Source organism: Bos mutus, chromosome 15 (genome assembly GCF_027580195.1).
Source record: "Bos mutus isolate GX-2022 chromosome 15, NWIPB_WYAK_1.1, whole genome shotgun sequence".
NCBI lineage: Eukaryota > Metazoa > Chordata > Mammalia > Artiodactyla > Bovidae > Bos > Bos mutus.
Window position 1 is genome coordinate 32,873,032 of NC_091631.1, and position 23,232 is coordinate 32,896,263.

Below are 23,232 nucleotides of genomic sequence, written 5' to 3' on the forward strand. Positions count from 1 at the left end.
TTTGGAAATTTTCCACGTGGTTTTCTATGTAGGTGAGGTAAGTACTTTGAAGTGAGAATGTCTTTTTAATTCTGCCTCATATTCCATCTCTAGGTCTCTTCAGCTGTATTATGAAATTAAAGATTCCAGAAAACAGGTGACATGATCTGAAAGAGGTTATGGTCTCTCCCTGGAAGCAAGAAAACTGCAAAAAATGTATCTATAACCACTCCAAACAGATATGCTGCACCCCAACAAGACACAGTTCCATCCTTCTTCCTTTCTTCTGATGGGGATTCCAGGGCTGGAAGACATGCACATCTGGATTGGCTTCCCCTTCCTTGCAGTTTATCTAATAGCTCTCCTGGGAAACATTACCATCCTGTTTGTGATCCAGACTGAACGCAGCCTCCACCAACCTATGTTTTACTTCCTGGCGATGTTGGCCTTCACTGACCTTGGCCTGTCCACAGCCACCATCCCCAAGATGCTGGGTATCTTCTGGTTCAATCTCAGGGAGATTGTGTTTGGTGCTTGCATCACACAGATGTACACAATTCACATATGCACTGGCCTGGAGTCTGTGGTGCTGACAGTCATGGCCATAGACCGATACATTGCCATCTGCAACCCCCTAAAATATAGCATGATCCTCACCAGTAAGGTAATAGCTATCCTTGGCATAGTCATCATATTTAGGACTTTGGTATTTGTGACTCCATTTATTTTCCTTATCCTGAGACTGCCTTTCTGTGAAGTCCGGATCATCCCCCACACCTATTGTGAACACATGGGTTTGGCAAAGTTGTCTTGTGGCAGTATTAGGGTCAATGTTATCTATGGCTTGATTGCTTTCTCTGTGGGATACATTGATCTTTCTGTGATTGGATTTTCATATGTCCAAATCCTCAGAGCAGTCTTCCACCTCCCGTCCTGGGATGCACGGCTCAAGGCACTCAGCACCTGTGGATCCCATGTCTGCGTCATGTTGGCCTTCTACCTGCCAGCACTCTTCTCCTTCATGACCCACCGCTTTGGCCACAATGTCCCTCACTGCATCCACATACTTCTGGCCAATCTATATGTGGTTGTACCTCCTGCCTTTAACCCTATCATCTATGGGGTTAGGACAAAGCAGATAAGACAGCGAGTGCTTAGGATGCTCAACCCAAAAAGCTATTGATGTTTAGCCCCAAGAAAATATTCCATGATCATCAGTGGGATAATAATAAGATTAAAGCAGTAGTAAACACTGGAAATATTTTCATTAAACTCCTCTGGCATTTCCACACAAGCCAGTCACACTGCTTTTTTGCCCATCAGTCATAATCTGTATATCCCCATCGGAATGCATAGCTCAAAGATTCCAAAATAATCATTCTACTTTTTGCCACAGGAAAAGTACGTCAAAAATTCTCATGTTGAAATCCCACTGATGCTACAAAATTCCTAAGGGGAGAAAAAGGTTTGAAAAAGTCATGCCCCTGGTACCTTCAATAATTATTTTTCTTATGGTCTTGTTATTCACAGGTCAGAAGCTGAAGTTCATGTCTATAAAAATGATGAATTTCATGAAAGTCAAGCAGGACACAGTGATAAGGGACATGCACGGGTCATGAGATCCAGGTTGAAACTCAGGCTCTGTCCTTGACTGGAAGGTTTACCTGAGTTTGTCACTTGGAGTTCTTTGAGTGTCAGTATCAGTTCAGTTCAGTTGCTCAGTCGTGTCCGACTCTTTGCAACCCCGTGAATCCCAGCACGCCAGGCCTCCCTGTCCATCACCAACTCCTAGAGTTCACTGAGACTCATGTCCATCGAGTCAGTGATGCCATCCAGCCATCTCATCCTCTGTCATCCCCTTCTTGTCCTGCCCCCAAACCCTCCTAGCATCAGAGTCTTTTCCAATGAATCAACTCTTCGCATGAGGTGGCCAAAGTACTGGAGTTTTAGCTTTAGCATCATTCCCTCTCCAAAGAAATCCCAGGGCTAATCTCCTTCAGAATGGACTGGTTGGATCTCCTTGCAGTCCAAGGGACTCTTAAGAGTCTTCTCCAACACCATAGTTCAAAAACATCAATTCTTCGGCACTCAGCTTTCTTCACAGTCCAACTCTCACATCCATACATGACCACTGGAAAAACCATAGCCTTGACTAGACGGACCTTTGTTGGCAAAGTAATGTCTCTGCTTTTCAATATGCTATCTAGGTTGGCCATAACTTTTCTTCCAAGGAGTAAGTGTCTTTTAATTTCATGGCTGCAGTCACCATCTGCAGTGATTTTGGAGCCCAGAAAAATAAAGTCTGACACTGTTTCCACTGTTTCCCCATCTATTTCCCATGAAGTGATGGGACTGGATGCCATGATCTTCGTCTTCTGAATGTTGAGTTTTAAGACAACTTTTTCACTCTCCTCTTTCACCTTCATCAAAAGGCTTTTGAGTTCCTCTTCACTTTCTGCCATAAGGGTGGTGTCATCTGCATATCTGAGGTTCTTGATATTTCTCCCGGCAATCTTGATTCCAGCTTGTGCTTCTTCCAGCCCAGCATTTCTCATGATGTACTCTGCATGTAAGTTAAATAAGCAGGGTGACAATATACAGTCTTGACATACTCCTTTTCCTATTTGGAACCAGTCTGTTGTTCCATGTCCAGTTCTAACTGTTGCTTCCTGACCTGCATACAGATTTCTCAAGAGGCAGGTCAGGTGCTCTGGTATTCCCATCTCTTTCAGAGTGTCAGTATACTCGCTAATAAAATAACTAAAAAAAAAAAAAAACTGTTGTGAACAACTTTGCAGCTTCGAAGAACAAAGAAACTTTGAAAACAAACACATGTGTTTCTGGTGTGGTTGTTACTTCTGGTGCATGTAGATTAATTTACTAATTTCAATCTTACTCTACAGTCACTGGTTCCAGCTGCAGATGACCCCAGTGCTTAGAGGTCTACAGGGACTCAACCCTGACCTTGGTCAAAGCCTTTAAGTCAGAAGGCTATAATTCCTAAAGAGTTAAGAGTTCTTCCTCTGGGCTTGAGGACTCAGTGAAACCATATGCCCTACAGTCCTGGTTAGGGCATGAGGCAGAATGGTTAGCTTTAGGGCAGAATGCACGAGAGTGGCTACTAACAAAAAGTCATTCCCATCTGAGTATGGAAGCTAGATAGTATAACTGATTTCTTTTGGTATTCTAGGAACTGCAGAAACATTCATTTGGCTTCTAATTGGAAATGGGACCTGGTTAAAATTCAAGAGAGAGTGAGTAAGGAATAAACAGAAAATGGGACTATGGTACTATAAACAAAGAGAGGTGGTGAACTTAAAAAAAATTATATTTTGTATAAATTTATAAAGAAAAATGACCAAATGATAGGTTTCTACATAGAAATTACAATATTGACACAAACAAGATTTTTAAAAACTAAACAGATCAAAATGATGAAGGGAGATGACAAAAAAGGTTATTGCAGATTTTCATCCAGGTAAGGTGGTGTGTGTGTTCAGTCTCATCCAACTCTTTGCTACCCCTTGGCTCCTCTGTCCATGGGATTTTCTAGGCAAAAACATTGAAGTGGGTTGCCACTTCTTCCTCCAGGGGATCTTCCCTACCCAGGGATTGAACCCACATCTCCTGCATTGCAGGTGGATTCTTTACCACTGAGCCATCAGGGAAGCCCCAGTAAGATGGTAAGAAGCCATGATAACTTGTCATATGTTTCTTATATTAATAATTAACTGTTTAGCAATATTAGCAAATTTGCAAATCTTTCAAAATCATTTTAAAAATTAATTTTATTCTGATGACAAAATCAGAAAATAGAGAAGAAAATACAGTCTTTAAATCAATGCAAATAGCAACACAATTGTGAGAAATTTGACTCAAAGTCAGTGTTCACAGGAATAGATACTACCAATCTGTTGTAAGGATTTGTAAAAGATGTAGGATTCCATACACCAGTTGTCATTCCTCATGATAACTAGCACAATTTCGGCACATGAAGGGGCTCAGAAAACATTCCTTTACTTACAATACTGAAGTGTATAAATGTAGAGTTGACAAATAGTGTCTACAATGGATCTCTAGTTCTACAGAAGTCAGTCCCTACATATGAGTGTCTTTCTGCCCTGGTTCTAAGGCAAGAGGTTAAAGAGGACCACAGGCTCTCACAGAATTGTCAAAACCAGGGAAGGTGGTTCAAGAAACTGGACAAAATGGTCCCAAGACAATGTTTCAGGTGACTCTACATACAGGTAAAGGGAATGGAAATATGGGGCCAGGATTACTCAAAGAACCAGGTCTTAAAGGGCAGATCCAACACTGCCAAGAAGTTTCAATAATATTAAAAAAAAAAAAGTCCTCTTAGCACAGGCTTAGTTGGCGAGATTTAGTATTAACTAAATGTATTTAAAATTAGTAGACTGTAGTTGTTTTTGTCAATTTAACTGAGAAAATCTATGAAGAGTCGCTTTGCTATTATGGTCTGACTATGGTTCAGCTGTTCTGGAAGAAGTTGTACTAAGAACCAGAGAAGGGTAAGGTGGGACCTATCAAAGCCACTCACCTCACTCCCTGGTTTGCAGGTTTGTCATATTTGCATGAGAAATTTACATGAGCAACACAGATCCTTTTGATAAATAAAGATCTGAAACCATTGAACAGTATTGAGAAACAGAGAAAATTTTAATCAAGATCCAGTAGCAAGACAGAGCAACAGGTTACCTTCGGAATTAATTATCTAGAGGAAAAAGAATCTAACCTAGTGACCAAGACTCAAAACAAAGAGCTAAGTATTGTTGAGGAAATAAAACTATGCATTCCACATATCAAAAAGTGGAGTTTGCAAGCCTCTTGGTACATCTGATGCTATATTTTGCTTATGACATATTCCAAGCATGTGGGTGCTAATAATGACAACTGTGACCTCATAGACCCAGAGTGGGACATCAAGACAGGGAATCTGGGAGTCTAAACAGCATTTGTTGTTGTTGTTCAGTCACTCAGTCATGTCTGACTCTTTGCGACCCCATGGACTGCAGCAGGCCAGGCTTCCCTGTCCTTCACCATCTCCTGGATCTTGCTCAAACTCATGTCCATTGAATCAGTGATATCATCCAACCATCTCATCCTCTATCATCCCTGTTTCCTCATACCAATCTTTCCCAGCATCAGGGTCTTTTCTGATGACTCAGCTCTTCACATCAGGTGGATAAAGTATTAGTGCTTCAGCATTAGTCCTTTCAATGAATATGCAGGATGGATTTCCTTTAAAATAGACTAGTTTGATCTCCTTGCCATCCAAGGGACTCTCAAGAGTCTTCTCCACACCACAATTCAAAAGCATCAATTCTTCGGTGCTCAGCCTTCTTTATGGTCCAACTCTCATATCCATACATGACTACTGGAAAAACCATAGTTTTGACTAGACAGACCTTTGCTGACAAAGTAATGTCTCTGCTTTTTAATATGCTGCCTAGGTTTTTTTTTTTTTTTTCCAAAAAGCAAGCGTCTTTTAATTTCATGACTGTAGTCACCATCTGCAGCAATTTTGGAGACCAAGAAAATAAAGTCTCTCACGGTTTCCATTGTCTCCCCATCTATTCACCATAAAGTGATAGGACCAGATGCCATGATTTTAGTTTTCTTGAACGTTGAGTTTTAAGCCAGCCTTTTCACTCTCCTCTTTGACTTTCATCAAGAGGCTCTTTAGTGCCTCTTCACTTTCTGCTAGAAGGGTGGTGTCATCAACATACCTGAAGTTATTGATATTTTCCCTAGCAATCTTGATTCCGGCTTGTGCTTCATCCAGCCCAGCATTTCACATAATGTACATTGCATATAAGTTAAATAAAGAAGCAAGGTGACAACATTCAGCCTTGACATACTCCTTTCCCAGTTTGAAACCAGTCCATCATTCCATGTTCAGTTCCAACTGTTGCTTTTTGACCTGAATACAGATTTCTCAGGAGGTAGGTCAGGTGGTCTACTATTCCCATCTCTTTTAGAATTTGCCACAGTTCATTGTGATCTACACAATCAAAGGCTTTAGTGTAGGCAATGAAGCAGAAGTAGTAGCTTTTCTGGAATTCTCTTGCTTTTTCTATGATCTAACAGATGCTGACAATTTGATCACTGGTTCCTCTGCCTTTTCTAAATCCAACTGAACATCTGGAAGTTCTTGGTTCATGTGCTGCTGACGCCTCACTTGGAGAATTTTGAGCATTACTTTACTAGTGTGTGAGATGAGTGCAATTGTGCAGTAGTTTGAATACTCATTGGCATTGCCTTTCTTTGAGATTGGAATGAAAATTGACCTTTTCCAGTCCTGTGGCCACTGCTGAGTTTTCCATATTTGCTGGCATATGGAGTGCAGCACTTTAACAGCATCATCTTTTAAGATTTTAAATAGGTCAACTGGAATTCCATCACCTCCTCTAGCTTTGTTCATAGTGATACTTCCTAAGGCCCACTTGACTTCACATTCCAGGATGTCTGGCTCTAGGTCAGTGATCACACCATCATGGTTATCTGGGTCATTAAGATAAGCTCTTTACAAAAGAGTTTGTAAAGTCCCTCTGTGTATTCTTGCCACCTTTTCTTAATATCTTCTGCTTCTGTTAAGTCCATATCACTTCTGTCCTTTATTGTGCCCATCTTTGCATGAATATTCCCTTGGTATCTCTAATTTTCTTGACGAGATCTCTCTAGTCTTTCCCATTCTATTGCTTTCCTCTATTTCTTTTCACTGATCTCTTAAGAAGGCTTTCCTATTTCTCCTTGCTATTCTTTGAAACTCTGAATTCTGATGAGTATATCTTTCCTTTTCTCCTTTGCCTTTCATTTCTCTTCTTTTCTCAGCTATTTGTAAGGCCTCCTCAGGCAGCCATTTTGCCTTTTTGCACTTCTTCTTCTTGGAGATGGTTTTGATCACTGCCTCCTGTACAGTATTATAAACCTCCATCCATCATTCTTCAGCCTCTCTGTCTAACAGATCAAATCCCTTGAAGCTATTTGTCACTTCCACTGCATAATTGCAAGGGATTTGATTTAGGTCATACCTGACTGACCTAGTAGTTTTCCCTACTTTCTTCAAGTCTGAATTTTACAATAAGGAGTTTATGATCTGAGCCACAGTCAGCTCCCAGTTTTGTTTTTGCTGACTATATATTGTTTCTTCATCTTTGGCTGTAAAAAAGATAATCATCTGATTTTGGTATTGACCATCTGGTGATGTCCATGTGTACAGTCATCTTTCATGTTGTTGGAAGAAGGTGTTTGCTATGACCAGTGCGTTCTCTTGGCAAAATTCTGTTAGCCTTTGCCCTGCTTCATTTTGTACTCCAAGGCTAAACTTGCCTATTACTCCAGGTATCTCTTCACTTCCTACTTTTGCATTCCAATCCTATGATGAAAAGAACATCAGTTTTTGGTGTTAGTTCTAGAAGATCTGGTAGGTCTTCTTAGACCCATTGAACTTTAGCTTCTTTGGACTAGTGGTTGGGGCATAGACTTGGATTACTGTGATATTGAGTGGTTTGTCTTGGAAACGAACAAAGATCATTCTTTCATTTTGAGATTGCACCCAAGTATTGCATTTTGGACTATTTTTTTGACTATGGTGGCTACTCCATTTCTTCTAAGGGATTCTTACCCACGGTTGTGTATGTAATGGTCATCTGAATTAAATTCACCCATTCCAGTCCATTTTAGTCCACTGATTCCTAAAATGTTGATGTTCACTCTTGCCATCTCCTGTTTGACCACTTCCAACTTACCTTGATTCATAGACCTAACAATCCAGGTTCCTAAGCAACATTGTCCTTTATAGCATCAGACTACTTTTACCACCAGACACACTCACACTTTGGCTCAGCTTCTTCATTCCTTCTGGAGCTATTTCTCCACTCTTCTCCAGTAGTATATTGGGCACCTACCAACCAGAGGAGTTTGTCTTTCAGTGTCATATCTTTTTGTCTTTTCATACTATTTATAGGGTTTTCAAGGCAAGAATGCTGAAGTGTTTTGCCATTCCCTTCTCCAGTGGACCACATTTTGTCAGAACTCTCCAAAAGGACCCATCAAAGGCTTCATTGCTGGCAACTCAACAGTGTCTCCTTGTGGCTATCAACCAGAATAGCAAGACTGGAGTGATTCCACTTAAATCTGCTTGGTGTTTGAAAGGAGACTGATAACTTTGAAATCAAAATTTCTGGGATCTCCAACAATAGGGGAAGGACTGTGGATAGTTTAAAGAAGAAAATACTGTACTTCATGATCATAAGCCAATGGGAATTTTAATGATTAACTTAAAAAACAAAAGATATATATGACAATTTATACTCTGATTTCCTTTTCTCCATTGACATTGAAAAGTCAATATCAAATCAATGACATGAGTCAAGTATTCATAAATAGAATATATCTCAGCATTTTATAAGATGTTACATTAGCAACCAGTAACACTGAAGAAGCTGAAGTTTAACGGTTCTATGAAGACCTACAAGACCTTTTACAACTAACACCCAAAAAAGATGTCCTTTTCATTATAGTGGACTGGAATGCAAAAGTAGGAAGTCAAGAAACACCTGGAGTAACAGGCAAATTTGGCCTTGGAATATGGAATGAAGCAAGGCAAAGACTAATAGAGTTTTGCCAAGAAAATGCACTGGTCAGAGAAAACACCCTCTTCCAACAACACAAGAGAAGACTCTACACATGGACATCACTAGATGGTCAACACTGAAATTAGACTGATTACATTCTTTGCAGCGAAAGATGGACAAGCTCTATACAGTCAACAACAAAAAAAAAAGACCAGGAGCTGACTGTGGCTCACAGATCATGAACTCCTTATTGCCAAATTCAGACTTAAACTGAAGAAAGTAGGGAAAACCACTAGACCATTCAGGTATGACCTAAATCAAATCCCTTATGATTATACAGTGGAAGTGAGAAATGGATTTAAGGGACTAGATCTGATAGATAGAGTGCCTGATGAACTATGGATGGAGGTTCGTGACATTGTACAGGAGACAGGGACCAAGACCATCCCCATGGAAAAGAAATGCAAAAAAGCAAAATGGCTGTCTGGGGAGGCCTTACAAATAGCTGTGAAAAGAAGAGAAGTGAAAAGCAAAGGAGAAAAGGAAAGATATAAGCATCTGAATGCAGAGTTCCAAAGAATAGCAAGAAGAGATAAGAAAGCCTTCCTCAGTGATCAATGCAAAGAAATAGAGGAAAACAACAGAATGGGAAAGACTAGAGATCTCTTCAAGAAAATTAGAGATACCAAGGGAACATTTCATGCAAAGATAGGCTCGATAAAGGACAGAAATGATATGGACCTAACAGAAGCAGAAGATATTAAGAAGAGGTGGCAGAAATACACAGAAGAACTGTACAAAAAAGATCTTCACAACCAAGATAATCACGATGGTATGATCACTCACCTAGAGCCAGACATCCTGGAATGTGAAGTCAAGTGGGTCTTAGAAAGCATCACTATGAACAAAGCTAGTGAAGGTGATGGCATTCCAGTTGAGCTATTTCAAATCCTGAAAGATGATGCTGTGAAAATGCTGCACTCAATATGCCAGCAAATTTGGAAAACTCAGCAGTGACCACAGAACTGGAAAAGGTCAGTTTTCATTCCAATCCCAAAGAAAGACAATGCCAAAGAATGCTCAAACTACTGCACAATTGCACTCATCTCACATGCTAATAAATTAATGCTCAAAATTCTACAAGCCAGGCTTCAGCAATACGTGAACTGTGAACTTCCAGATGGTTCAAGCTGGTTTTAGAAAAGGCAGAGGAACCAGAGATCAAATTGCCAACATCCGCTGGATCATGGAAAAAGCAAGAGAGTTCCAGAAAAACATCTATTTCTGCTTGATTGACTATGCCAAAGCCTTTGACTATGTGGATCACAATAAACTATGGAAAACTCTGAAAGAGATGGGAATACCAGACCACTTGACCTGCCTCTTGAGAAATATGTATGCAGGTCAGGAAGCAACAGTTAGAACTGGACATGGAACAACAGACTGGTTCCAAATAGGAAAAGGAGTATGTCAAGACTGTATATTGTCACCCTGCTTATTTAACTTCTATGCAGAGTACATCATGAGAAATGCTGGGCTGGAAGAAGCACAAGATGGAATCAAGATTGCTGGGAGAAATATCAAGAACCTCAGATATGCAGATGACACCACCCTTATGACAGAAAGTGAAGAGGAACTCAAAAGCCTCTTGATGAAAGTGAAAGTAGGGAGTGAAAAAGTTGTCTTAAAACTCAACATTCAGAAGACGAAGATCATGGCATCCAGTCCCATCACTTCATGGGAAATAGATGGGGAAACAGTGGAAACAGTGTCAGACTTTATTTTTCTGGGCTCCAAAATCACTGCAGATGGTGATTGCAGCCATGACATTAAAAGACGCTTACTCCTTGGAAGAAAAGTTATGACCAACCTAGATAGCATATTCAAAAGCAGAGACATTACTTTACCAACAAAGGTCCGTCTAGTCAAGGCTATGGTTTTTCCTGTGGTCATGTATGGATGTGAGAGTTGGACTGTGAAGAAGGCTGAGCGCTGAAGAATTGATGTTTTTGAACTATGGTGTTGGAGAAGACTCTTGAGAGTCCCTTGGACTGCAAGGAGATCCAACCAGTTCATTCTGAGGGACATCAGCCCTGGGATTTCTTTGGAAGGAATGATGCTAAAGCTCAGACTCCAGTACTTTGGCCACCTCATGTGAAGAGTTGACTCATTGGAAAATACTCTGATGCTGGGAGGGATTGGGGGCAGGAGGAGAAGGGAATGACAGAGGATGAGATGGCTGGATGGCATAACTGACTCGATGGACATGAATCTGAGTGAACTCTGGGAGTTGGTGATGGACAGGGAGGCCTGGTGTGCTGGGATTCATGGGGTCGCAAGGAGTCGGACTCGACTGAGCGACTGAACTGAGCTGAACTGAACAGACAGTTACCAAGAAACAAGCTACTTTAAGAAAGATTAAGTTCAAAACTTATCATCATTTTTAACCTTGGCAATTAGATAATTAACCAAAATGATAAATTCCTAATGATCATTTAATTAATAGTGGCCAGAGTCAAGAGTAGGTTAGGCATATCTGCTACATAAATCTGCTTTTCCTATTACATTTTTGAAGAGTGAGTTGCATTGTTAGACTTCAACTGGATAGTTTTGCAGTTTTCTGGACTTTTTCATGGTCCATATTACAAATAGCAAAGGCAGACCACTGTATAACCCAACATATAATGAATTGCTCAGTGTAAGTAAAGTTGATTTCTCCATCAAAGATATCACAGTAACTTAACACACTTAACAATTAAAGTTTATTCTCATCCACATACCATTCCAATACGTGAGGGCTTTGTTTCATGTCAGCATTTAGAGACCCATGCTTCTTTGATTAGTTGACTCCATGTTCTAATCCATTACAGACTGCCACTGGTGCTTCTGAATATGTCAGGCAAATAAAGGGGGAGAGTGAGCAGGATTTTGTAAGATATTTTAGGGATTCAATTTAAGAGAGATTTACACCATTTTTTCTGCATTCCCTTGGCCAGAATCTTTACATAAATCTAGCTGGAGAGGTCTGGTGATTAAATATTTATTTCTTAAGAGAAATAAGGTCAAACTAGTCAATCCTAAAGGAAATCAACCCTGAATATTCATTGGAAGGACTGATGCTGAAGTTTCAATATTTGGGGCACCTGTTTCAAAGAGCAGACTCATTGGAAAAGAGTGTGAGGCTGGGAAAGCTTGAGGGTGAGAGGAGAAGGGGGAAGCAGAGCATGAGATGATTGGATGGCATTACTGATTCAATGGACAGGGATTTGAGTGGACTCTGGGAGATGGTGGAGGACAAGAAAGCCTAGTGTGCGGCAATCCATTGGGTCGCAAAGAGTTAGATCTTAATTAGTCGCAAAGAGTTAGTTAGTGACCGAATAACAAGAAAAATGATGAGAGACCCTCACATGTAAAGCATATATAACCTCTTCCCAAATGAGACTACCAGAACCCTCACCTAGGCACTGTATCCTCAGAAAGTCCAAGGTCTCCAGGGGTGTGTGGTCATCTCCATCAAGTCCTGATGTAGTTCCTCTTGGATGAGTCATCTCCCTCCTCCTACCATACATCTAATAGTGGAGCATAAACCAGAAAGATTCCCAGTTGAACTGAAGCATGTAATACATTTAGCAGGAACTTGTCAGTGGTAATTCTGAAATACTTTGGGGCCAGGCACTGCAATGCTTTTATCTCCTAACAGTTGGGTAAGTTCTCTTGACCTCCCACTTTATATGATTCTGGGAGAAACTCTCCTGGCCGTTGCTTTCCATGTCCTTTTTCTGCATCTGTGGGGTTGTGTCTTCTTTAATGTTTCCCCACTGCCTTATATGAAGCAGGCACTGGAATGTGTGACTTATTTCGCAGATATTGCATTTGGAGACTGTTTTGTGTCTGTCAAATATTAAAATCAATGATTGTTTTAATTTTTAATCAAAAACTTTTTAAAAGCCTAGATCATGTTCCTTTAGCAATGAATCCCCTTAAATTTTTAACAAGATTTATCTTAGGTAAACTTTCTTTCCTTTTTTATGTATTTTTGCTTTCCCCAAGCAACTGCTTTTCTACATAATGTTGTCTATATAAGGCTATCAGATGAGAAGACAACGATTCACATAATCTAGTCTTTTCTCAGGGTCATTTTCTATGAGTCTTTGCTACTCAAAGACATTCTAAATCTTTCTCTTAACCTTTGACTTCCCAAGTACTAGGAACATTCTTCAAGACTTTATATTTACAAACTTTATCTATTGTGATTAATTTCTTCTTGGAAACCAGGTAACTTTCTGTTAAGCTCATTTATTACTCATAACAACTTATCAAATTAAATCAACAACTGCAAACACACACTATTATTTTGAGTTCTTTAAACCTTTCCCCTAGAATTACCAACTTGTGTGTGTGTGTGTGTGTGTGTGTGTGTGTGTCAGCCAGGCATGTCACTCAGGCATGTTCTTTGGACCCCATAGACTGTAGCCCAACAGGCTTCTCTGTCTATGGGATTTTCCAGGCAAGAATACTGGAGTGGGTTGCCAGTTCCTTCTCCAGGATATCTTCCCAACCCAGGGATCAAATCCACGTCTTTTGCACCTCCTGTACTGACCAGCAGATTCTTTACCACTGCAACATAACTTGACAGCTGTCAAAACAAACAATTCCAATTTACCAGTGAATTAGCACAATGCAATTTTATACTTTTTAATGACATCAAATTCAGTGTATGTGAAAGGTGAAAGCTCTCTTCCTTCCAATCATTCAGGGTCCTAGCCTTGTTCACTGTGTGGTTCCACTATTTTCTATGGATTTGTATCTTCCAGTGAATTATCTGCAATGAGCCAGAGGAGAAGGAAGAGACGAATGCAGAGGACATCGAGGAGGTTGTAAAAGCCATTCCTGGAAGAGATGCATGCCATTCCCTTGGCCAGACTTAGTCATAAAGCCCCACACAACTGCAAGTATGAGCTTCCCAATTTGCTCAGTGGGTAAAGAATCTGCCTATAATGCAGGGGACAGAACCCAAGGGTTCGATCCCTGGGTCAGGGAGATCCCCTGGAGGAGGGCATGGCAATCCACGCCAGTATTCTTGCCTGGACTATCCCATGAACAGAGGAGCTTGGTGGGCTATAGTCCATAGGGTTGCAAAGAGTCAGATGCACTGAGCACACGTGCAACTGCAAGTATGCCTGGAATGTGTAAATTGACTTGTATTTAGGAGGAAAACGAACTCTGCTTGGGAAAGTTAGCCTTGTCTCTGTCATTTATATACACCGATTGCCAAGCTAAAACCCAACCATGACATTAAAATGGTGAGAAGTGGTAGGAACCTCCAAATATGTTTATGGCTCTTCTGGTCTCACTGAGACACTGTCTGTCCTACAGCCTGATCTACTTCTTGTTTACTTTTTCCAGATGCTTCATTAAATAATTCCCCATGTTTGTTTAGACAGAAGAGAGAGAAGCAGAGGGACACATTTAGATCCCTTCCATGTTTCCCATCATCCCCCTCACCTGTGGTAGGAAGGAAGAGAAGGCACTGGGTGGAGTATGGGCAAACTGCATGTCAGAGACAGAAGTTCAACAGACCGGGTACAGGGATTTGAATTCCTCCCCAGACCCAGCCCCCAACCCAGGACCATCTAAATATTCTCCAGAGACCTGCTTTGCCATTTTGCCAGGGTCACATCAAGAGTTCAACATTTAATTCAAGCAAATGAGGATTCTCTTTGGGTTTCCACAGTTTGTTGTCTGTCAGAAGACACTGCTGTTGGATATAATTGGGAAGGGGCACTAGAGGAGTTAATATCTAAGGAAGACAGAACTTGATGGATTTCCTCAACAAAATAACTGAATTTGCATTTGCTTGGATGTTTATAATAGAATTAAGAACTGTGTCCTATTTGAGAATTAAGCTGAGAGTTTCCCAAGACCTAAGCTAACTCCTGTAAAAGTAAATATTGATTTATCTGTAGATTGGGCCAAAAGGGGAGGAGGTGGTGGTATTTATGGGTCTCAGTATCTTGTTTCCTCACAGCTGAGGTGAGAGCAGGCTGTCTGACTTTAGGTACTCTGCTGACTTAAGAGATGTCTGAGGAGTTCTGTACATTTATCCAGGCAACTAATATCAGTGAGAAGATATTTCTGAGGTTTTTTTTTCCTGTTGTGGGATAATACTGCCTTGCTTAGTGTCATCACTTCATATTCCTTTTGCACCAATTTTCTTTTCTTACAGAAAAGGACTGCTTAGTTCACCAAATAATACACATGTTTTAATGATCACTATGGCTGATTCTTCCTACACTCTACTGAGTGACAGATTGGTCAGTATGCCACATACTCTTGAGAAAGAACTTCCTGACATTCACTTTAAGTGTAAAAAAAACCTGGATTTTAAGTATGGAAGCCAGGTTTAATATTCTGGATAGGCTAGGCTATTGCCAGCTACACAAAATAAGCAATTAATTTAAACTCCCCACATTTCTGTTTCATTGTCTAAAACACTGAAAAGAGTAATTATTTTACTGACTTTTTTCATTCAATTATATATGCATATAAAAACATTAATTCACTATCTTTGTGCTTTTTTCTTTCTTATAAACTGTCTTCCTTCCCCTCCCTGTCTTTTTCTTCTCTTCTTTTGTTATTTTCCATAGCTCTTTTCCTCTCTATTTCACCCATTTTCTCCTTTATTCTCTCCTCCTTTGTTTCATAAGAATCTCAAGTATTATTCTGCTCTTGACTGTGACCCCAAGACTATCTTGGCTTTTTCATACTCTCTTCCTCCAAAGTGGTTCACCATTAAAACATACTTTCAAGATCAGTCAATTACTTTGGATAATCTAGTATGTGTTTTGAACTCAGGTAGATAAATTACAGGTAACCAGCTTAATTATCTGTCCAGCTAAATCCAGAATGAAAGAGAATAATTACATGCATAAAGCTAACAAAATTTTAGAGGGCAGACATTTGCTACTTAGTGTCACTTTCTCGTGTTGCACACTGAAGGTTATTTCACACCATTACAAGAGGAAATGAGTCCTTCCTTCCTGTAAAGAACATTTCTGACTTCCTGGCCCCCACAGTTGCCCACAGTCCAAGCTGTTTGGACGCCCCTGCTCCTTTGATTACTCGGGATGTCACTTTGTCATCTTCCTCTGAGGGTAATTTATTCAGTTCCTTCCCTACTGGTGCAACCATAGAAATTTTTCCCAAGAAGATTCTCATCACTCAGTTTTCTTACCGTTCTTTTCTCAGGGTGTTTTTCCTTTATTCAGACTCCCCAAGAGCCTTTGATCTCTCTCACTCTGTTCACAGTGCTGAATTAAGTCTTTGACAATATACTCTCCTGGGAAATAGACCATAGGGCCTCAGGGTCCAGGTGTCTAACAAGTGCACCAACCATTGAAAGTAATGGGGATGGAAGGGGCACAGAGGAGCCAGAGGCCATAAAATCAGCCTCTAGAGCCTTTGAAGAGGCAGTTCGGGTCCTTTTTCCAACAACCAGAAATAGAGGCAGTGCAAACTTTGGAAGCTGGTAAGTCCCAAGTTGAGGCCAGGAAAATTGTAAGGAAGGAGACAATGAAGAAAGGTGAGTCCAGGAGCCTGGAATGAAAAGGAGATGAAAACTTTCAATAGGGCCTGATATAGATGTCGATTCTGCCAACACACTTAGATCCCGTGGCCATACAAAGTTGTTGTTGACCCCAAACAACTGTAGACTCAAAGCCCCCATCCATATCACGGCTAGAAGACCAAGGTGGTGTGCCTGGCTGGATCAGCACCTGCCTTTCTTCTCTTTTCTAAACCAATCTGTGAGCCAAGGTGATTACTCTGTTTCTAGGCAATCATAGCTAGGTTCAGACCTTCTGTTATCATTTGGGTTATTTAAGACTAGTCTGTTCTTTCCAGACTCTCAACATTTCATGGTCAGGGATCATGTCTTGTTCTTTAGTACTTGGAATAAGGAACCACTATGACCACTCCTTCGTAAATATCAGTCTGTGAGCATAACTAATGGAATTAGTGGAGTAATTAATGAAATTGGAGTATTGAAGATCAAAGCAATGCCCCACATGGCCAACAAGCCCTCATTTCTCATATTAAGAGGCTTGAGTTTCATTGAGGAGAATATATGTATATACAGAAAAAATGTTCCCAGCTATTGAGGAATTTAAAAGGATTCTAAGATGGGACTAAAAGTATATTGCAATACTATATCAGTGTTATATGAGGTCTGAAAAGGACATTTCTTCCCTGTGTCTGTTAAAAGACTTTTGATGATGTTCTTGACTCATTTCTCTGTGTCTTCATCCTTCCTTACATAAATCTAGCTGTCCTTCTCACCCCTCAAATAGTAATATACCCTTCCTTCTCCAGCCCCCTGCCTGTGTTCAGATGCTGATCACTTCCTTTGGACTCTTCAGGATTCTCTAAAAGGCTAGTATGTGATTCTCCTTTGTCCCATCTGTAGCACGGCACTTCCCTATGTCAAACTCTCTGTTGATTCCTTAGGGTGTACCTGAAAATGCCTACTGCCAAGTGGGCTGTGAATGGCTGCATATGCTCCTGCATACATTTAAACCTTGTCTCCTGATACTCTGCTCACCTACCTCCTCCCCCTAAAGACTTTAGGATCTACGGTCCCTAATACCTCATCATTAATCATTACTGAATATCCACCTAGGCAGACCTTTCTTCTCTTGTAGGCCATTGCCTACAAGAGTAACTCTCCCCTCTCCCCAGATGAATATAACCACTTTATGTGTCCTCTTCAGATGCTTTAAGCTTCTTATGTCCCTGGGCTAATAGGATCTTGGGAAATAATCCTTTCTGTCCCCACAACAACAGCAAAGCTAAGTATCATTTATCTGTTTCACATATGAGAAAATTAGGTACCAAAAATTTTAAATAGCCTTCAGGGTCATATAATGAGTATAAGAGCCAGAGTTGGAACTCAAATTTTCAACTACAGAACATTGCTTCATTCACCTGTACTTTTGTCTCTTTCCCACTGCTTGAAAGATCATTTTTACTATAACCACAATTATAACATGTGTTATATATGTTTATAAGTCAAGTTTTCTCTATTAATCTCCCTGAAAATAATCATTTGTACTTAATCCACGTTATACATCTGTATGCCAAACAAGATCAGGTCTGAAAAGGCACTGATCATTTTCTTGACTTTTCAAATAGTTTGAGTCACTCTGAGGATCTAGAACTTGATTAATGAGAAGGAGAAGGGTTTTTAGAAGAGATTGGTATGTTTTCTATCCTCCTTATTTCTCTGATTCATACTGAGAATAATTTCTCTAATCGCAAATGGAAATACAGAACTGAGCTAATACATAGCTGTCCCTACCCCAGATTTGACCCTTGAGCCCCTGAATCTTTGGTTTCCTAAAGTCCTACACCGAGTAGAAAGTTGTGTGTGTTTATTGCATAATCTGTATTTGGAAAGTCTAGGATATTCAAAGTGAAAGTCTTTGGATCAAGAAAAACCCTTCATTTCCTTCCCTGGCAGCCAGCATCTGATACCTTCTCATACACACTTCACTCTCCTGGAAGAGGCTGGTCAGGTGGGATACATGAGCAGAATCAGTAGCCTCAAATCTACTGATTATATGTCTCCTGGGCTGCTTCTCTCATCCCTCCACAACTCCCTGGCTCTTTCCCGGTCTTCAGTTGCTGTAGTCATTGTTGTCATTCTTCTTAGTGTTGGTCATTCTGCTCTTTGTGTAGCAGTGAGGGAGTTAAGCCAGAACCCAACACCAAGAAAAAAAAATCCCAACTAGAATCACAGCAGGTAAATTTTCAGAACGTAGATTCCATATGCTGAAATAACTGGATCCTGGTCACAAGGATTCATGGATAATTTTGCTTACCAGGTAAGCAAGCCCTATTTGAGTTTATATGCTGAAAACTTACTCACTCACTATTGAAAACTTCTATTTCACCTTTGGTAACCTCCTGGTGTACCTTGCGATACTGTCTCTATCACGAGAATAGGAAATTCACAGTCTTTTCTAAACGACTCAAATCTAATAAAGCACTCTTGAAATTTCACAAAGAGAAGCAATAGCAGTTAATCCAACAAGAGAATGATAAACATTATGCCTTGAAGTGAAATCCCCTTTGGAGCTGGACTAAATTGTTGTCCTGGGATGGTGCAAACGGCTGCTCCACCTCTAATCCAATATTTCCTGAATACTGAAAATAAAAAATCCTAAAGTCAGTCCCTGTCCAATTGTATGGAGTAGAGGGCTCGGCTCCTTTAGAATCAGCTGAACAGAGCTCTCTTCCTTGTAAACTCTGAGGGAAGGAAAAGCTGAATTAAGAAATTGTGCTGAATGAGGCTAAATCTTGTACAGGGACTGAAAGCACAGGCTCTAGAATCACATTCCCTGGTTTTCAGTTTGGCTTTGCCACGTGTGTGTGTGTGTGTGTGTGTGTGTGTGTGTGTGTGTGTGTGTGTGTTAGTCACTCAGTCATGTCCGACTCTGTGACACCATGAACTATAGCCCACCAGGCTCCTCTGCTCATGGAGTTCTCCAGGCAAGAATGCTGGAGTGGGTTGCCATTCTTTTTTCTTCAGGGATTGACCCCAAGTCTCCTGAATTACAGGCAGATTCTTTACCATCTGAGCCACCAGGGAATGTGGCTCATGTTCTAGCTTTCCAATTTTGATCAAAGTGCTCAGCCTCCCTTTCCTTGTTCCCTTCATTATCTATGAAAATAACAATATTAGTTACTTTTACGTGTTTTTAAAAGAGGAAGTGATATAATGAATATAAAGTATTTGGCATGATACCACATGCATGGCAAGTTTTTAGTTAAATGTCAGCAGTGATTAACAGTGATGATGACTTGAAATCATCAATGAGGCAGTTTCAGAGCTCTAGTGAAAACCCAAGTTTTACTACAATTATAACATACACTTCCCATGGTGCTACAATCTGTTCTACATTTTAAGGACTCTGGATTTCCAGTGTGATCAGGATATGCTGCATGGCATCACACAGCAACTACTCCGCTCCCCCAGTCTCCGAATTCATCCTCATCTGCTTCCCTAACTACCAGAGCTGGCAGCACTGGCTGTCCCTGCCCCTCAGTCTCCTTTTGCTCCTGGCTCTGGGGGCCAACACCACCCTCCTCATCACCATCTGGCTGGAGGCCTCTCTGCATGAGCCCATGTACTACCTGCTCAGCCTCCTCTCCCTGCTGGACATGGTGCTCTGTCTCACCGTCATCCCCAAGGTTCTAGCCATCTTCTGGTTTGACCTCAGGTCTATTGGGTTTTTTCCCTGCTTTCTTCAGATGTTCATCATGAACAGTTTCTTGACCATGGAGTCCTGCACATTCATGGTCATGGCCTATGACCGCTATGTGGCCATCTGCAAGCCTCTGCACTACCCATCTATCATCACTAACCAATTTGTGGCCAGAGCCACCATCTTTGTAGTGGCCCGGAATGCCCTTGCTTCACTCCCAGTTCCAATCCTTTCTGCCAGACTCAGATATTGTGCAGAGAACATCATCAAGAACTGCATCTGCACTAATCTGTCTGTGTCCAAACTCTCCTGTGATGACATCACCTTCAATCAGCTCTACCAGTTTGTGGCAGGCTGGACCCTACTGGGCTCTGACCTCATTCTTATCATTATCTCCTACTCTTTTATCCTGAAAGCTGTTCTAAGGATTAAAGCTGAGGGAGCTGCTGCCAAGGCCCTGAGCACCTGTGGTTCCCACTTCATCCTCATCCTCTTCTTCAGCACAGTCCTGCTGGTCCTGGTCATCACTAACCTGGCCAGGAAGAGGATTCCCCCAGATGTCCCCATCCTGCTCAACATTCTGCACCACCTCATCCCCCCAGCTCTGAACCCCATAGTTTATGGTGTGAGAACCAAGGAGATAAAGCAGGGAATCCAGAAAATGATAAGGAGGTTATAAGAGGTAAAATGCGAAAGGCCTAAATTGGGAACAGAAATTGCTAACAGGCAATAATTTCATCAAACAGCAGTGTCTTCCACTTGAGCCAAAGCTAGTCCCTGCCATGCCTCTTTTCTGATGTGCAGCCTCACCTCAAGTTGGAAGTGAAAATGAGAGTGAAAATGTTAGTCACTTAGTAGTGTCCAACTCTTTTGTGAACCCATGGACTACAGCCCGCCAGGCTTCTCTGTCCATAGAATTCTCCAGGCAAGAATATTAGAGTAGGGTGGCCATGCCTTTCTCCAAGGAATCTTCCTGACCCATGGGGTTGAACCCAGGTCTCCCACACTGCAGACAGATTCTTTATTATCTGAGCCAGTAGGGAAGCCCCTTACTCAGGTTACTTACACAAATTCTTTAAATGCCTGGCACTGAATTGCTGGATCTCTGTGACAAAGTTTTCGCAAGTTTGGGTGACAAAGCTGAGAATGACAGAATACTAGTATATGGGATGCAAAGAAAATTTTTCATTCTAAGACTTCTAATCATCTATTTCTGTTTTGGGTATTAAAATGCCCAGTTCTAAAAAAAAATAATGGTGATGTGTGTAATAATATTTTAATGTTTAACTTGCAAATTGGCTTTCTTCATTTGTGTGCCTTTTTAAATTCCCAATACATTAACTTTACTCATAAAAACATGCATTTTTATCAAGTTTATTAAAGTATTATTTATATGCAATAAGGTACTTTCCATACAATGAGTTTTACAAAATGTGTATCATCTTAACAAGCATAAAAATCAAGAAAAAGTCTATTTTCATTACTGAAAAATGTTCTCATACCCATTTGCAGTTGATATCTTACTCTACCCCTTGCCTTAAGCAAGCATTGGTTGCTTTAAAGTATGCATTAGCTTCTCATATTGTAGAATTTCATATGAAAGGAATCATGCAGTATGTATTTTGTGTTTAGAAGAAATAAACCAATTCTACACAGACTTCCAGAAAAAATGAAGGAGAGGAGATACTATTCAACATATACTGTGAGAACACATTTATTTTTAAGCCAAAATCAGACAAACACATTATATAAAAAATTAATAGATATCCTTCAAGACATAGATCCAAAACATTAAACAAAATTTTAGAAAATAAAATGGAACAATATTCAAAGTTTAGATACATCCAACTACCAAGTGGACATTTCATGTAAGTTCAGTTCAGTTCAGTCACACAGTCGTGTCAGACTCTTTGCGACCCCATGAATCACAGCACACCAGGCCTCCCTGTCCATCACCAACTCCCAGAGTTCACTCAGACTCACATCCATTGAGTCAGTGATGGCATCCAGCCATCTCATCCTCTGTCGTCCCCTTCTCCTCCTGCCCCCAATCCCTCCTAGCATCAGGGTTTTATCCAGTGAGTCAACTCTTCGCATGAGGTGGCCAAAGTATTGGAGTTTCAGCTTCAGCATCAGTCCTTCCAATGAACACCCAGGACTGATCTTTAGGATGGACTGGTTGGATCTCCTTGCAGTCCAAGGGACTCTCAAGAGTCTTCTCCAACACCACAGTTCAAAAGCATCAATTCTTTGGCGCTCAGCTTTCTTCACAGTCCAACTCTCACATCCATACATGACCGCTGGAAAAACCATAGCCTTGACTAGACGGACCTTTGTTGGCAATGTAATCTCTCTGCTTTTTAATATGCTATCTAGGTTGGTCATAACTTTCCTTCCAAGGAGCAAGCATCTTTTAATTTCATGACTGCAATCACCATCTGCAGTGATTTTGGAGCCCCAAAAAATAAAGTGTGACACTGTTTCCACTGTTTCCCCATTTATCTGCCATGAAGTTATGGGACCAGATGCTATGATCTTAGTTTTCTGAATGTTGAGCTTTCATGCAAAGATGGGCTCAATAAAGGACAGAAATGGTAGGGACCTAACAGAAGCAGAAGATATTAAGAAGAGGTGGCAAGAATACACAGAAGAACTGTACAAAAAAGATCTTCACGACCCAGATAATCACGATGGTGTGATCACTCACCTAGAGCCAGACATCCTGGAATGTGAAGTCAAGCGAGCCTTAGGAAGCATCACTATGAACAAGGCTAGTGGAGGTGATGGAATTCCAGTTGAGCTATTTCAAATCCTGAAAGATGATGCTATAAAAGTTCTGTACTCAATATGCCAGCAAATTTCTAAAACTCAACAGTGGCCACAGGACTGGAAAAGGTCAGTTTTCATTTCAATCCTAAAGAAAGGCAATACCAAAGAATGCTCAAACTACCACACAATTGCACTCATTTCACATGCTAGTAAAGTGATGCTTAAAATTCTCCAAGACAGGCTTCAGCAATATGTGAACCATGAACTTCCAGATGTTCAAGCTGGTTTTAGAAAAGGCAGAGGAACCAGAGATCAAGTTGCCAGCATTCACTGGATCATTGAAAAAGCGAGAGAGTTCCAGAAAAAACATCTATTTCTGCTTGATTGACTATGCCAAAGCCTTTGACTGTGTGGATCACAATAAACTGTGAAAAATTCTTCAAGAGATGGAAATACCAAACCACCTGACCTGCCTCTTGAGAAATCTGTATGCAGGTCAGGAAGCACCAGTTAGAACTGGACATGGAACAACAGACTGGTTCCAAATAGGAAAAGGAGTATGTCAAGGCTGTATATTGTCACCCTGCTTATTTAACTTATATGCAGAGAACATCAAAAGAAAC

At 40.7% G+C, this 23,232-nt stretch overlaps 2 protein-coding genes across 2 annotated transcripts; both read left to right on the forward strand.

The window, feature by feature from the left end:
- Positions 1-220: 220 nt before the first annotated feature.
- Positions 221-1,162, forward strand: OR52E5 (olfactory receptor family 52 subfamily E member 5). The gene has a single exon (XM_005896292.2). It carries the CDS (start codon positions 221-223, stop codon positions 1,160-1,162), a length of 942 nt encoding a protein of 313 aa, XP_005896354.1.
- An 18,415-nt stretch (positions 1,163-19,577) lies between these two features.
- Positions 19,578-20,519, forward strand: LOC102278889 (olfactory receptor 56A4). Its single transcript, XM_005896278.2, has one exon. The coding sequence runs from the start codon at positions 19,578-19,580 to the stop codon at positions 20,517-20,519; it is 942 nt and encodes a 313-aa protein (XP_005896340.2).
- Positions 20,520-23,232: the final 2,713 nt, after the last annotated feature.

Coding starts and splice junctions, on each gene's coding strand:
- OR52E5 (XM_005896292.2), top strand. CDS start 221: ATGCTGCACCCCAACAAGACACAGTTCCATCCTTCTTCCTTTCTTCTG.
- LOC102278889 (XM_005896278.2), top strand. CDS start 19,578: ATGGCATCACACAGCAACTACTCCGCTCCCCCAGTCTCCGAATTCATC.